The sequence below is a fragment of the Trachymyrmex septentrionalis genome, unplaced genomic scaffold, assembly GCF_001594115.1.
Source record: "Trachymyrmex septentrionalis isolate Tsep2-gDNA-1 unplaced genomic scaffold, Tsep1.0 scaffold168, whole genome shotgun sequence".
Classification (NCBI taxonomy): domain Eukaryota; kingdom Metazoa; phylum Arthropoda; class Insecta; order Hymenoptera; family Formicidae; genus Trachymyrmex; species Trachymyrmex septentrionalis.
This window is the reverse complement of record NW_017304842.1, coordinates 336,625-355,044: the sequence shown is the minus strand read 5'-3', so window position 1 is coordinate 355,044 and position 18,420 is coordinate 336,625. Positions and strand designations below refer to the sequence as shown.

The 18,420-nt window shown below is 28.9% G+C and overlaps 1 protein-coding gene across 3 annotated transcripts in view; it reads left to right on the top strand.

The window, feature by feature from the left end:
* Nucleotides 1-18,420, top strand: part of LOC108746358 (ATP-binding cassette sub-family G member 1) — a 36,821-nt gene that overhangs the window by 5,318 nt on the left and 13,083 nt on the right. For all 3 annotated transcript variants that reach the window (XM_018483076.1, XM_018483075.1, XM_018483077.1), the window contains exons 2-3: nt 9,178-9,631; nt 15,497-15,614. In XM_018483076.1, coding sequence (XP_018338578.1) covers nt 9,409-9,631; nt 15,497-15,614 — 341 coding nt within the window. In that variant the 5' untranslated portion in view covers nt 9,178-9,408. The remainder of the gene's footprint in view (nt 1-9,177; nt 9,632-15,496; nt 15,615-18,420) is intronic.

The window sequence follows — 18,420 nt, the reverse complement described above, 5'->3', positions numbered from 1 at the left end:
ATTTTAATATTATAGTTGTATATCTTTTTATACATAAAATCTCGAAATGATATCAATATAATATTTTTAATTAATTGAAAAAACTCATCATTTCGACATCGATTTAACATCAATTTGACAAGTCATTTTTTATTGATAGAGAGAAAGAAAGAAATAATCAATCACATTGGTGAACAAACCGAATTATTGTTTAAATGTAATTAGTCACTTATCTCTCTAAGATCTCGAATCGATTTCCAGCATCGTGGATACAATTAAAACTTTAAAAATGGTGAGCAATATTAATATATACCATATATATATATATATATATATATATATATATATATATATATATATAGTACATGTGCGTGTGCGCGTGTGTGTGCAGAATGTACGGTTTTGACAAAACGCCAGTGTGTTTTTAAGACTGTCTTAAGTACAATTTTAAGATATCATAAGCTGATGAAGAATCCGCATCTTAAGACATTACTGAAGACGGTCTTAAAATGAGAAGATTAAGAAATGATCGTCAATTCGATATCAAATTGATAGTGATTATTAATACTAATCAAAGAATGCTTCAATGCATTTATAGCATCATGTGATCGTAGCCTATCCTGCATTGTGGTTTATCAAATTCGACATTGCGTCGCGTTTAGCAGACTTATCTGTGCGGAGCGAATCCATGAGCGCTCACTGTTATTGGTGTATTCTTTTAGATAAACTAATAGCAGCGAAAGTTCACGGATCCGTTCCTCAACAGTTGAGTCTGATGAACGCGACTATTTTAGTTTTGACTTTAAAAATTATTCAAAATCGAACTGATTTCGATATCAAAAATTGTTTAAAATGAAGCTGATTTTGATGTTAAAATTTTTTTCGAAACTAAACCCGAATCTCTGAATCTCGAAACAATTTGGATTTCTATTTCTTTTCGATGATTAGTTTGATATCATTACGATATCATTTCGATTCGTTATTTCTCACTGGGTAGATGTAGCAACTATATAAGAGGCTCGATTCTTGACCCGCTTTTGCTATCGTTCATTAACATCAATGAAACTGTAGAGACTAATTCTGTTTTATTAGTTGCTTTATGCATTTTTTTTTTGAAGTATTTAACAATAATTACCAGTATCAACAATACGATGTAAAATACGGTTTGTATTATCGGCACATTTAATTTAAATGCTATGTGCCTTCATATAACAGTTATAATCGCAGGACGATAAGAGTTTGTGCGGTTTCCATTTTTTTCTTATTGAGAATGAGTCGACTTTTTATATATTATAATTAACAATCATATAATTACTGGCTATATTTTTTATAAAATAGGCAATTTAATGTATGCGCATTCTTAATTGCTTTATAATTATTCCTAGTAGGATGTTTTTTCTCTCATTGTAACAAACATTATTGAAATATGATTGTGCCAAGTTTTAAATGTTTGAAATGTTCTCATAATAAATCATTTAAAAATTATCAGCTTTATTATTATATCAGCTTTTAAATTTTCTCACAGTGTATTAAACATAAACCTTATGAAAATTGAATTTCGATCGAATTGGCTGAAAATTTAATATGTTGTAGATCTTATCGTCCTGATAAAAAGTTTCTACAGACCCTCTATAACGAACCGTTTCACTTTTAAGAGGCGTCATTTTTCAAAACGCTAATTTATTTCCTTCTCATAAAGTAGAATTTTTCTAAGAATTTTTTGTCAACTTTTTACTGCATTTTCTTATTTGGGCAACTATTTTTACCAATATGAGAAAATGTGGTACTAAAAAATTCTGAAAAAATTCTCAGAACTCTATGAGAATTGAAAATAAATCATTTCTTGCTACTTACTGTTTTTTTTTGTAAAGTTGATAGTACTTGATAGTAAAAAATTATTAAAATTCACTATTTGATGATTTTTAGTAATTAATATCTTATTAATTATTGCGAAAATGGTGTAAGGCTTTTCGATTCATGTCAGTTTAGTCCGCTTTACCCCTATGCGAGAGTTTTATCGTTACTTATCGAACACTCTATTAGATTCTTATTAATTTACAACAAAAACATAAAATCTTATTAATTTATCTGATTACAGTATTGCAGAATTAAAATTACATTTTTATCCAAACATGGAACGTATACGATTTCTCTATCCAATTACCAAAAAATTCGCGCATTTAAAAAAATTCATTCGAGTGAAGACGCGTTACCTATTATACAAACACGTGCACGCAATTGCATATACATATATAGCGTTTACAAAAAAATCATCTTTATTATTGTTATTATAAATAATTATGATGATGATTCAATGGTTTGTACACAATGATAAAAACTGCAATAAGTGTACATGGACAAAAATGGCTACAGTTGCTTAACTAAAAGTCATTCATAATATATTTTTCAGTTATAAGAGCTATATAAAAATTAATAGGAATTTACAACGGAAATGTACAATACTTACTTTTAGATAAATTTATTAACTTTTTGCAGTTTTTTATCTCAAATTTGTATTATCTCTTTTATTTTACGGAAAATATTTAAATATTATGAAAAGTTGAATGTAGTGTATTTACAGATTATTTGTAAATTACTTCTAGTATCGTTAAATTTATTCGTAATATTACATACATGTATTTAAATTTCATTTCTATACAGTAAATTTACAGCTTGGCGTAGGATTTTACTATCAGTGACGTGATATCTTTATTTTATCGGTATTTTAGAAAAAAATATGCATGCGCATTGACATGTGCGCATCATATTCTATACTGGTATTTTCTATTCTTCAGAATCAGTATAGAATATGATTAGAAATTACACTTATCATGACATTGCTTATTTATAAGCATTCAGTTTAGTCCGCTTTATCTCTATGCGAGAGTTTTATCGAACATCCTGTTAGATTCTTATTAATTTACAGTTGAATGAATAAGCAATGTCATGATAAGTGTAATTTCTAATTCTATCTTCTAATAAAAGCATCTGGATGTTAAAAAGTCAATATTACAATTAAAAATAAGAACTATACTGTGAATTATATATATATAGTGTGTGCGGGTGCGTGTGTATGTGTTCAGATGTAAAATTTGCACCATTAACCTCGAAATTTATATTAAAATTTATAAAGGAAAGTCATCGATACTGACATCTTCTAAATGATACTGACATCTACTAAAACGGTACTCCCTTATTTCTCAAAAACTATTGCACTTTATTAATATTAATAAAATCATAATCTGTTTAACTAATTAAAGAAGTACAAACTCATAATTCACATATTTGTAACTTTATCTATTTATATATCAAATTAGCTAAAAATTAATACTACGAATGCGAAAATAAAATCCTTATAATTTTCTTTTGCAAATTGCGCAGTTTAAATAATAGCGACGTATATTGATAATATTACGTCGTTTTAAATACTTGTAGTTTTCTAAATCAGTTTTATTTATATTATTTTTTCTCTTAATTTTTTTATAGTACGATTTAAAATTTAAAATTAGGGAACACTATAAACCGTCACACCTATTTATAAAACAGACCGTGAACTAACTTAATCCTTATAATGTTTATAGTGTCAAATAGCTCTATTGGAGTTGAAGGCAATCGTGCATATGTGGAAAAAGTCTTGAAAAACTATCGCGTTACATATTTGCATCTTGCAGAACAGCATAAAGTAAATATGCATATACTTCAATAAAAATGTTGTATAACGAAGTGAAAAGATTCTGAAAAATCTTATATACATTTATTTATAGGTACTTTATACAGATAATTTCTGTAAAAGAAAAAGAATAGGAATATATAGCATTACTGCCTACTGTATCAGTTTTGAGCTCATTTTGTCAGACACTCATTTTTGCTTATCTTACGAAAAAATTAATTAGTGCAAAATTGCAAATAGTATTATAAAAATTGCTTATACTATTTGATAAAAGATACTTTTTAGTTTGCACTGTTTTTAAAGTTTTATTTTTATCTTTTATTTAAGAAATATTGTCTAGAAGCAAAGTGATATGTCAGTATCAGTAACTTTTTTCTAATATCAACTTATTATCTTTTGTCTTGATTAGATTAAATAACTATGACTTTGTTCAACATTGGTAAATAAGAATGTACAGTAAATAATGATTTATTGTGTTACACTGTGTCTTTTGTTAGAAAGTAGTCAAAGTTTATCAAATTTTAACAGATTGAAAGACTCTTCCTACAAAATAAATAACAATAAATAAAAGGCAAAGTAAGAGTCAACACATTTCTTTAAAAAAGTCATACAATTAAAAGAATAAATTACAAATCTTTTTTTTTTTTAGGATACATATTAAGATTGGCATATCTCAACGACTGTTAAGATATGTTCATCTTACGGTTATCTCAACCAAATGCATTGATGAACGAAAATTATCATTATTTCTGGTTGTGACAAGCATAGCGTTTTTTCCGTGTATATTAAATTATGCATTAATGACTTCCTGATTCGTACAACTGATAGGTTTTTTTACTTTTAAAAATTCATAGATATATAGATTATAAAATCTAGGCATGCGGATCACTAGTCGGATGCATAATCATGTTCAGGAACTTATACTCAAGGTTGAAGTAAAAGTAAAAGTCCTAGTAAAATTTGCGATATCGTTGAACGAAAATTAATGTGAATGTAACGTAAGGTCGATACGAGCCGAAACATTTCCAGTTTACGTGCCATGTCCGGGTTTTTTTCTTCGGATGAATATAATCCTCTCAAACTGACGTCAAATCTCTGTAACATAGTTACTGATGCAGGGTTGGTGAAATCTATCTAATTTATAATAAATACAAGACTAATAATTTATAATTAATTTCAATTAAGAAAACCAAAAATCTCATTTTATCATAATTATTTCTTTTTTAAATGTCTACCTTTTAATGAAATAATTTTGAATTCTAAATTGCTGCTAAATTTTTTATTTTAATGTATTCATTTTTTTTATTTTGTTAAAAACTAGATCCTTAATACGTTTGTATGATATAATATATCTTTATAAACTTTTTTCAATTTCTGTTAATTTCTCTATGAGATCTTAATAATAATTGACTATTCGTGACAAATAAAATAAAACTCCATTTTGAAAGAAATAACATTTGCTTCGAATGACATCGATGTGTAATTTTATTATATTACGCAATAGATATCTGTACATCTATTTGTAGCAATAAAATTTATGCGAAAATATCCACTAGAAAATAGAAGGTGGCTATAATCTGCCGATAAAATATATACATTACCTTGACGCAAAACAATCGTGAGAATCATCGAATCATGCTGTTTGAATGGAAGGAAGCACTCTTTTTATATAAGTTTGATGCTCTATAAAATTATGATTTGCGATAATATACAGATTTTATCTATTTCGACGTGTTTGTTAGCGATATTAATCGTTGTGTGTCGAAAAATAAGTAAATAAATAACTAAATTTTTATCGATGTGTTTTCGATTTTGAAAAAATATGCGGAAAATTTTCTTGGAATATCGAAAGGTAGCTACTATTTCTTAATTAATTCTTAAGCTTTCTAAGATTACAATCCCGAAATCGTGCATCGGTGTAAAATTAGAATAGAATAGAACTTTATTACTTCAGCTTACAATTGTCAAGAAGGGACTTGATTTACAATAAATCTCTTAATCCTTCCACACCGTAGATAAAAAAAACCTAAACTATTTGACTCTCTTTATTTCTTATGCACTACGCCACAAATATCTTATTCCTAATTTTTTGTTCATTCCTAAGTATCTTGGTAGCTACTTTAATCTATCACAATTCCGACTATTACAGTATAGATTCCTTTATCTTATAATTTATAAATATTCATGCAACACATCACAGCTTTACTAAAATACATAATATACTATATAAATATAAAAATATATAAATACATTACATAATATAATACAATATAATATATAATACATAAAAATATTTATAAATAGCATTTCTAACAGTATATATTTTACGCAGCCAGACGCAATCTTGTTCCACTACTTGCAATATATTACTCCATATCAGTTACCTCGATAATTCTCTCTTCATCAATTCTCTTTTTCCCTTTCTCTCTTTAATATTTACTTAAAACTTTACATTTTTCTGAATCTAATTCTTCACTACGAAATTTCTTCCATATTTCCTCCCTATCTTCTCCTAAATCCCTAAACCAACTACACACTTTTTGACATTACTCCACATAATGTTATCCAATGCAATCCATCCCTATTCCGCAGAATGTGCAGCTCCTATATTCCTCATCTAATCAGTATTTATTTCCTTCCTCCATATTTCCGCATCTAAGTTTTACATCATCGGTGTAAAATATAACCTGTTTACGAGTTACGATAAGCAAACTTGTTGGTGAACGATCGAAGCAGTAGGTTTTCTAATGCGATCGGAGAAATCCTTCCGATTTTTTGAAACAAAATCATCCTCGAGGATACGTATGTCTCATTTCTTTCCAAGTTCCTTCTTGAAGATACTACCGTTGTGCGTTCAACATTAACATAATGAGTAACTCGGCAGACTTATCATCGCGATGACCTTGAGAGCCGTCCTCGTGTCTTTGTTAGATAGCGTTTAATAGTAAATTTAGAGCACACTCGTGAGATTATATCTACATATGTGCGTTTGCAATTTTACTTCTTGACCTTTGTTTCTGCAGTCAGTTATTAGCTGCGTGAATATTGCGTTAGAAATTCTTTTGCGTCGGATATTATTACAAGCATGATAAGCAAATAAATTTACTTTGTTACAATTCCAATTGGATTTGCCGACTTTACATATAAATTGCAAAAAGTGACTAATTAAAACGCGGCTGAGAAAATTAAAAAATATACTTACATTATTTCATATTTTTTTGAAATTTATCTATGTAAACTGAAAAAAATTGAAAATATAGAATCGTTGTAGTACAGTTGTATGTGACGATGCTTGCGTCCATTTTTATTAAAATGATTATAACCAGCCAAATATATTCCTTTCATCAATGTATGTTATTATTCATTACTTGTTGTTGATCAATACTTTTGTTATATTATATTGAGTTATTTACATGATACACACGTTTACACTTATAATTTAAGACGATGGGTCGAAGGAAAACATCTTTTTATTATGTTAAAAAAAGTAATTAATCTGTAAACGAGTTTGTGATAAATTTATTTCTTTATTGTATTGATATGCATAAACATTAGTTGGAGTCGGATCGATTTTATCAGTTTAACAAATTAGTATACGTTTCCTTTTGCATTAAACTTTCAAAATCGCACTTCGTTTATTGAAATAAAAACTTGCATCATTTGCATTGTTCTTTCTTTTATTCGGATTTATTATTCGCATAGATATAGGTTGTGCAAAATATCTGACTGCAAATTCATTTTGCGAAATTATGTGTATATTCATTATCGCAATTTTCACGCAATATTTATTGTTAATTTTTTAGTTAAAATTTACACAAACACTTATTTAGCGCATAAAACAATAAAATGTTTAACGTGACCCATCTACAATGCAAATATATCAGTTCAAGCATAGTTATTATATGCCTTTCGCTTTTTAATTTATTCGATTGTCCCGATTATAGATTAATTAATTCTATGTTTCAGATTTACAATCACATCGATCCTTATTTTTTATCTTGCATCATTTTACATAATTTTTTTGTATATTAAATCTTAACTGCATAGAAAGCAAAGAATAAATCAGCATCAATCATAATCGTTGAGGAACCTTAAAAACATAATTTTAGAAATTAAAAATGCGAAATGTTAAACGGACCCTATTTAACATTCTGCGTTTCTAATTTCTAAAATTATAATTACTATTTAATAGAGCAAAAGATGTTGTGAGAGACAAACAACAGAAAAAATTCATTGTTATATATTAATTTTATATTTTCTTAAAATGAATTAAAGAATGAAAAATGTTTTTAGAGATGCATTTGAATAAAATGTTTGTAAAAAAATTTTCAGAAAAGCTCACAAACAAATTGTTTACATGATTAAAAAAAAAAAGAAATATTAAAAAGATATTTTTTTTATTCTTTTTCCAAAAACCGATAATTTTTGTTTTTGAAAAAACAAACAGATTAATTCTCACTATGTGATCAATTTGCAAAGTACAGAAACCGCTTTCTCAGCGCAACAAATGATTCTATTTTCGTCATTGCTAATGTCGGAGATCCAATAATTCGATGACTCTCGATCATAATGTGGCGTAACGAAATTAAAAATTTCAGAAAAATTTCGCCACGGCTGTTCAATGACCGATATGACTAATACGATATCGTCTGCATAAAACACAAACAATAATTCAATATCTTCTCTTTGCTCTTTATAAGACGAATTTCTTTTGCACACACGCGTCTCATACAATAATGCAGTTTAGTCGAAGTAATGATTAAACAAACGGTTTTTTATGCGATTATTCTTCGCCTTTGCATTTAACCGGTTCTTCCTAATTACTTACTCATTAGAACGGCAACAAGTTGGCCCATCATTTGCAAATAACAATGTAAAGCTTTTATAAATATCACAACGTCAGATTGTGTGTATGGTATAGATGGTTAGATATATATACATGTATGCATATTACAATTTACATCACAAATTTTTAATAAGAAGATAACGAAATCAATTTTTAATAAGAAGATAACGAATCATGTTTTGTTTACATATGCGTGAGCATGTTTCTTTCTCCCAAAGAAAATGTATTATATTAATTATACGGAACGTAATAAAATAAACGTGACGTCTTTAATATAAGATGGGGCCAGTAGTTAACAAGATAATTGGAAAAAAAACTATTTAACAGTCTAGATTTATCTTGTAGTGATATATATATAGTTATATCGTATAAACCTGTTCCTGACTTTGTGAAATTATTTCTTTGTAGCTGTTACACATTTCCTTGCAGCACTATCAATAAGTCATCATATTTTATCGACTAACTTTTTTTTTAATTGGCTCTGCTGTTTTTTTTATTCACAGTATATTTATTCTTTTATTATTGCTTAAATACTTATTCACACAGTCATCGATTCGAATATCATTAATTCTTTACATATAAACGGTATTTTAACAAACAATTAGCATATATATATTTTAGCCATAATTAAATCCTGATTATAAATTATTTTGACACACATGACCCTAATTTATCATTTCAGGTTGAATCAATAAGGCATGTAAGAGCAGGAATCATTGAGAACGACAAAAGCGAATGTGACAAATTGCATCTGTGGTGACCAAAGAGAGAATTGAAAGAAAGTGCGGTGAACGTGCATGCTCAAACGCGACCGAATGGTGTCTGAGACATTGTGACGTTTCTCTTTTTTATTTTTTATTGTGTATACACGAGCGAGTTTGTGTTCCGAATCATCGTCTTATCTGCATTTGCCATGACCACTCCGACGCCCTGTTCGCCGTCGCGGTCTTCTCTGAGCTGCTGCCAGTTCGACCACAGCAGTCAAGACGACATGCGAGACGCGGCTATTATAGGCAACAACAATTATTTCCTACAGCAGGAGAAGTACTCTTTTCCAAAGAGGCCCGAACTTGACCTGACGTTCCGCGATATACGCTATCGCGTTAAGGAATGGAGCATACGCAACTTCTCAATCAGTAAGTATAAATAATGTACTATTGTTTATAAATAATATAATTCATCAGTAAGAAAATAAAAGTTTTAATAATAATAATTAAAATATAAGTATTTAAAACTCGAACGGGCAAGTGAGAGGAACTTCGCTGTTTTTCTTTGCGGTGTCTTGAAAAATTTATTTTTGCAATTTTTTACATTAGTCTCGTTTCAGCTCACTTTGAGCCATCTTCAGCGATTAATGTTTGAATGTTCGTGATCAACTTTTTCGCATAGTGTTCATTACTGGTTCGCAACGGGTGTAATCTCGAATTTCCTAGATCAAGTTTTTATTCTGTCAAAATTAATTTTTGGAATGACACTGTGATTAATAATTTTACATGAATATTTAATCTTTAATATTTCGGATAACTCAGTCGTTGCTTGCCAGAATGGAAAGTACATTTTGTTTAACGATATTTTAATTACAACATTTTTCAGTGCTTATAATTGTCTTTAAGTCCTCTGTTGCGTTAAAACTTATATTAAAAATGACTGAAGAAGTTTGTAATACAAAATATTTTGACGCATGAACTGTGTATATGTGATACTTATCTTATGTAAAAATATTAGATATTGTTAGCCAATGAGAACGAATCAAGACTGACGATTGATCTTACGGGAATTAGAAATTCTTTATAATGCTCATGTATAAATACATATGCAAAAATTCGGTGTCGGTTTTTTAATTTATGCTGTTTTCTTGTATTATAATATTCAGCATCTCTGATATTAGTCTCTTTCCCAGATATCTTTTGTTGTCCAATATTTTTATGTCCTCCCAAAGTCATGGTTATATTGCATTCTATGCTCCGTGACAGACGGGTTGGCAATATTTCTGTTAATATTATTACGATATCCTTGATCCCAGTTTTTAATTGTCTTCCCGCGTGTCCCACGTATGAAGCATTCTAATCTTTGCATGATATTCTGTATAAGGTAACTCCGGTAAATACGCTGGGATTTACGCCACAGAAGTCAGAAAAAATAAAAAAAGTGGGGGTAATTTTTCTGCTATTATTATACTTTGTTACATGCCTTCATATTATATTAGTATTCTATTATGATTTCAGTTTCTTACTGTTAATATTAATGAAATTATTGTGAGTTGAATTGATATTTTTCACTGTGTTAAGTAGCGCCAATATAAATTATGATCTACATAAAATGATTACTGTAAGATGTGCAAAAGACTTAGCGGTTATTTCGGATTACATGAGTGTAGATGAATAGTAAAGCATGTATTAGATTTCGTATTTTTAAAATAATCTTACTACACAAAAAAAAAGAGAGAATGATTTAAAATATGGTTCATATATTTTTCAAAACATATAATATTAATATGTATATATTATTATTATTATTATTTTGTCACATTTATATATTTTCGTATATATTACGAATGTGTATAAATACAAATGCATTAATATTATTGTAATATAAATTTCTATGTATTTCGTAAAAAAATAAATTTGAAATTTAATAAGACATTATTATACTAGAATTCTTTTTAAATTTATAAAGATATAGTCGCACATGAGTAAAAACAAATTGTAATTATTACATAGTGCTCACAAATTGTTCAACGATAATGAGAGGCTAAAGATATTTTTTACCTTGAATAATTTACAAAAATTCCATAATAATCGAAGAAAACATGAGTATATATTAAAGTATATATTATTTTAATTGATTTAAAATATTATTCAAATATATGTTAATATGCGTGTCACATAAAAAGACATATTGATCTTCGTGACGTTTAAAGTAATAACTTGACGATTGGTTTAATTGCTTTAATAATTGTATATTGCGTGACGTACTTCAAGAGAAAGTATTTGTATCGTATAGTGTGTACGATAAGTGAAGAAAGTTTTAAACGGAGAAAGTATCGCGCCGCAAGTTTTGAAAATATAACGTACAAAAATTCACGCGACGTAGAATTATAATTAACAATAATATATCTCTTATTTCGAAATACAGCAATAAGATGTCAATATTATAAGAATATAATTGAAAGCAAAACAATTTAATGAATTTAATGAAACAAAAGTTATGATTTTTAGTAGCTAGAAAGCGGAACGTTTTTTATTATTAAATTAAACATGTTGAGAAAGAGAAGGAGAAGGAGAGAGAGAGAGAGAGAGAGAGAGAGAGAGAGAGAGAGAGAGAGAGAGCATAAAGAATAAAGAATCACAATGCACATTTAAAACTAGAACCGCAACATTCACTACACTATAAAAAAAATGTGGCTATTAATAGTGTCAATACTAGAATTATGATGTAATCATTTGTATCATGTGTATCATTTTCCCCGTTATTACACTGCTTATAAATTGGAATTGTCAATCCGGTAGCGGAGCAGCAATATCATATCTTATTTCTACGTCTTCATAATATTTATTATTCCCGATAAATTGTGTGACAAGTTGCTGATAAAAAAACATTAATAACAATTTAAATTTTTATATACATACATATTTTTGTGTTTTTCTTTCTGGGAATTGTATCTGTATAGATACAATTAATTATACTGTATAGATGCTGTATAGATACATTTAATATTATACAGTAAAATAATACTTATTATATTATATATATATTTTCTATAATGTGCCATTAATAATAGCATTCATTTTAGAGGAAGAAAGCATCTCGCTGTATAATTCTTCTTTACATATAATGAGATGTATGTGACAGTGTACACTCTATAGGACGCATATTTTATTATTTATGCCTAACATTTATTATGCGAATGTTCTTTGCAATTCATGAAGGAAATAAATTATTTCAAATTGCAAAATAAAGTAATGCAATATATGCGGAATCTTTTTTGCTGTAATAAATATTATCTAAATGCGCATTTTAAAAGAAGTGAAAAAAAAAAATTTTGAATACATGTATTTATATTATATAAACGATCATTATCTGGACGATTTTTTTATAACGGATAAAAACATTCGTAATATATAACATAATAAAATATAAAACAATTCAGATAAAAATATAAGATTGTATAAAGTATTGAGTAAAAAAATATTGAAGATCAATTTTCGGCAATTTTTAGCAATTAATTTCTTGTTAACTATTACAAAAATTGCAAAATGATAGAAGACTTTTCTTCTCAGTTTAGTCCATTCTGCCCTTGTACGAAAGACTCATCACTAATTTTCAAACACCCTGTATATTTTAAAATTATTGTTTTTCTTATTCAATCAAAAGTCGCGCGTTGCACAATATTATTTTTAAATATGCGTATAATATTATATTATATTATATAATATGAATATAATAATGACAAATTATTTTTTTTTACGTTGAAAAATGAACACGATACAATCATCGCAATTTGATTTGATTAATAATCAATGTCTTATCTATCCGTGCCAATTACACGTACTTCTATGTACAAAAACTTGAAAGTATGTCGACAGCACATCCGTTGTAAAAATTGATTGTATTATTCATGTTCCAAGAAAGGAAGTTGTGCGTCATAGATGGTATCACGTAGAACAATACGTACGTGCCTTCATTCAAATTGCATGACCGATTTTACGGAACATTGCTTTGTAATCATTTTGTATAACGTTAAAAAATATATGAGTAATATATCTGATAGTTTAAAGAAAAATCTATCTACGTCGAAATTTGTTATCATAATATTATATTGTATATTTATAATTGTGCTTGATTTCTTTTTAAAACGATGTGACGACTTTTGTCAATCTCACGAGAAAGAAAATGATTGATGCGCGTATAATTTATTACGCTGGTTTATTTATGTAGTAAATAAGTAGTAGTGAATAAGTGTGCGTAAACTCGGGTGAATGTGTGAATAGAGATCTGTCTCCGACGCGCTCAAGGAATTCTGTGATAGAACGAGGGAAAGCTTCGGCTGATTATTGATGTGTGCCGTGACATTCACATGATTTGCAAGTGAATAACTCAAGATACGAAGCGAATGCTTCCTAATGAGAACGAAAGATTAGTCATGCAAAACAACATAGGATATGCTCCTCTGTGTCAATCTCAGTAAAATGTTCTTATAATGGTAAGAACGTGTCTTAAAGCGATCAGAAACTCTGAAGAAGGTTGAATTTGGTGGTTTTCCATTTTCCTTTCACGTGAAATATGTTTGTCAAACTTGACTTGTTGTCTCGCTCGTACAATGAAAGATTAGGTGAAGCAATTGTATTTATTGTCACTTATTAAAAAACATTTACAGTTTCTAAAGCAATTAACATTCCTCCAGAGGTATTTCATGAAATTCGGTTTTTTCTTCTTTGGCGGAAGAATTTCCCTTATTTATTTTACTTCCACATTTCTTCGACCCAAGCATGCGTTTATAGCTTTATGTCATAGATATAATAATTGTTATCTTATGTTTATTGATCCAGCATTGATCGGCCATTAATTGTGCGCGATGCATTATGTAAAATGTGATTAAGGAGAAATATAACTCATCATCACCCATCTTTCTCTTTCCCTCGCTTGTTCCCTCGACGACATGAAGAAAAAACAACACTAGGTCATTGCTGGAACATCCGCGCGTGCTCGTCACACGTCATTTATGCGTTTTGTATGTCTCACAATAGTCTGCTCATTAGCTACTACGCGATTAGCTTTAACGCAGTTGTTCTGTTATCAATTTATCATTAAAGCAGTTGAAGATTTTTCGAACGAGCATGTAATATTATAAAATAATACATAATCGTATGATCGTATGATCGTATGATCGTATGATCGTATCATTCTAGAAATTCGATTCGTCCGTCCTGTATCTATCATCTCCGTGTTTTCACAAATGAAGAGTTAAGTGTGATCTGGAATAACCAAAATTTGTTCAAATCGTATTCGGCTTTCATTTCGTCTTTCGTTCGAAAATTGAGAACAAAGCAAAATTGTATAAATAAACAAATCAATAATAATAATAAATGAATATAAAGTTCGCCTGATCTGATTCAATTAGATACATTTAAGATCTGTTTTCTATTTCTCTGAACCAGTGTACACTTTTGGAATTTAAAGTGAACTAGATATATGTTTGATATTTATCGAAAGCGAGAAAGAGAACACTTTAGTTGTAGTCTAGTGCAGGAACAGAAAACAGACCATTATAGTATGCACAAAAGATATATTTTATATATTTTTATAAGACTCTTAGTAAAAATTCTGAAAATAAATATTAATATCGTGTTATTATTTTTGTAATGTGTTGACTTAACATTTAATATGTTACAGATAATTATCTTACATACCTATTAAACTTAGAAATAACTAGGTATATTCCTTATCTAATTTTAATAGCTTCATGTGCAATAAATGCATAATTAATAAAACTGGATTTCCTCGAAGAAGGTCACATGTATATATTTATAATATGTATATCTGTTAGAATTATTCTATTATATATATACTATATATATGAAGGATAGAATAAAATTGCATTTTTCTTATTCGCAAGGCTAACTCTAATGCAATATTTTATATTCTATTTCCTTTTACAAAGTATTTTCTTAATTTTTTATATAGTCCTCATATGTCTTTTACTTTTGCGTAATTAAAATGTCGTATTATCTCAAGTCAGTGACTCTAAAGACAGCCTTGAATAAAACATTTCACATAAAACAACAAGTCCTAGTCCATTGAATAAATTTTGTAATCGACGTGATCAAGGTTAAACGTTACATATTCCATAATACGTATTCACGTCGTATTTTATCTCTCTTTACCTCTCGCACGAAATGAGCTATACAGTTAAGGAGTATCACATCCGTAGCAAGTTAAGAATGAATCATCGTGCATTGAAAGCAATGATGCAATCATATAATTGCGATCTCGTGTTGCAGGCGAGAAGGAAATTCTGCACGGCGTAAGCGGCGAATTTAAATCCGGCGAATTAGTGGCTATTATGGGGCCGTCCGGAGCTGGAAAGTCGACGTTGCTGAATGCGCTTGCTGGTTTCACGTAAGTGTTTCACCATAAAGACATGAGGATTACTTCTTAAATACATGCTTTGAACTTGACACATCCATAGATCGCCTATAAGTTTGGAAATTTATTCCTTTTTTTATATTTGCGCGTATTTCATCTATGCATATTCTCTTATTATGCATTCCTTAGCATACTTACTAAATGATTCAATCATACACTTTTATTTTTACACGTCTGTCATGAGTGGGTCAACGGTTAAAACGTCCCATTAGGCGGGGGTACGCAGTATAGAAAGAACTTGACCTTTGGATAACGCCTTAACTCATAATCTCAATATTTGTGCTTGTAAATGGTATCTGATAAATAACCATAACATACATAGCTCTCCAGGGACGTCCTAACAACGTCTTTAGGATGTAAAACGTTCTCGGAATCTTAAAACATCTCTCTTTCGGAGAACTATGTTGTGCGGATAAATTTCGATTATGAAAATTCAAAAAAGAAAGTTTTAGAGAGCGCTGTATCTAGTGTTTAATTCATTATTTTCCTGTTCCGTCGCGAGATCGAACGAGTATTAAAACAAAAAAACATTAGAAGACACACATTGTCGATTACAGTGACTGCGTTTCAGTAGAGAAAACTGCTCACTGAGCGGTTTTTTCTGCTGAATGTAGCCATTCAAACTAAGAGTTTTTACAGACGAGCGACTTTGTAATGCCACAATCGAAAACGCTGACTCATACGGAGTTACAGAGAAGAGTGTTGCGAATGTTCACTTTTCTATAGTGCTACAGAATATAGCTTTGTATGAACGGATCGACGTTTTGCTATAAAAGGTGTTCCTACCATAGTTTCCTACTTACTCTAACGTCTCTATAACAAGCGCGTTTGAGTGAATAGGAGAAGAGCTATGAGGAGGAGCTTGGAGGAAGTAGGAGCATGTTGGAGCATGCGACGCAAACAAACCTAAAATTGTTTGTCTATAGGAGTCCTAACTAATGCGAAAAACAAACTCGATTTGCTGTGAGTTATCTGAGATTTGGACAAAAATAAATAACGTGCAACATTAAACTAAATGCGAGAACTTTGAACCGTGTTCCATCAATTCCAAGCTATTCGCTGAAAACTCGTATCATTGCTAATTCATGATTTATTGTGGAAATAGAATTTTTTTCAGAAATTATAGTTTTTTTACACTATTATGGCGTAATATCATCGTAAATAATTATACACGTGTAAGAATAGCACAATGAGGTAATTTGTATTACTTATCGTAAAATCAAGTATTCAAGCTAAACTACTTAATAACATACACACGTGCTAAAATACATCATGTGCACGGCGAGTGGTCGTTATCTTTTTTCTACAATCTCAATGTAATTGATATTATATATTTGATGCGAGCACTGTTTTTTACATTGACTCACAAGGAAATTTTTTTCCGCTTGAAAATATATTCTAATTGCGCTTTTAATAAATGCATGAATTCAAATATCATAGAAATTAGTTTGTGCACGAATAATATATATCTCATATCGCGTGTATTTTTTTGTAAATTAGTATTGTATTTATCATTATTTAAAAACATGCTTCTTAAATCTTATTTGTAAATATTGTTTATGTTACAAATTTAATTTGATTCGTTTTCTATAATCTCCGAATTCTTTTACATATCAATACAGAGATTTTTTATGTTATAATTAATTTATGGTATGGCAGAGTATTATAAATATTTATGCTTGCTGGATTTTAAAATTTTTTGTCTTAATGTTTGATAAACTTTTTGAATATTTGTTATTCTACAGATATTTTAACTAAAATGATAAGTAATGCCGATATGAATTACTATAACATAGGATGTTCAAGTGTAAATTAAAATGCCAACATTTATTATATTACGAAAGCAAATACATGTATACGTTTTGATTTCGGATCCTCATCAGTACAATCACAATATCAAATTATTCGGAAAAACGCTTGAAAGAGAATGTTCTAATACTTGGATTAATGATCAAACTATTTGGACAGTTTGATGACAAAAAAATTCGACAAGTAGACATCTAATAATTTGACTATTAACCCACTTATTATAGCCTTCTCTTTCATGCGTTTTTTCCCAATAATTTGATTAATTGTATTGCTGAGGATCCAAACCGAGGATCGAAACATATAATTATATATACATGTATTCACTTAATAAATGGCGTTTCAATTTACACTCGACTTTGCATTCTGTGTTGACTCGTATTGGCATTGCTCATCGTTTTAAATTTAATCAGTTGAGCCTATTTCATTTATTAATTTAAATATTTTAACGTTGCAATTTTTTATGTGCAATTATTATAATAAACAATTACGATAAATAATATCTATACAATTTAAGCAATCACTCTTATAAAATAAAATCAGTTAATGCTATTTGCTTTAAATAATGCAAAACTAATTGAATATTGCTTTGTAACGAGAGCTGTCTTGTTATTTCTATAATTAAACCGTAAAAAATATTAGAAGTCTTAATCGGATGATAAGATAATTATCTGTTGGATAGTTACTGGTAAATTACAATTAATACTAGAAAGATGCCTATTATGGTCGAGATTGATCTTTATTGTTTTAAATAATTGATAATTATTAACAGTTTCAACATATCAACATCTTTATAATATGCTTGATGGCAGCATAAAATTATTAAATTGCTTGTCAATTTAATTCGCGATTATTAGAGTAGTTTTAATTGCGTTTATAATCTGGAAATACAATCCGGCGCGCAGTTCTAAAAAGACTACAATATGATATATATGCAAGTATATATATATATATATATATATATATATATATA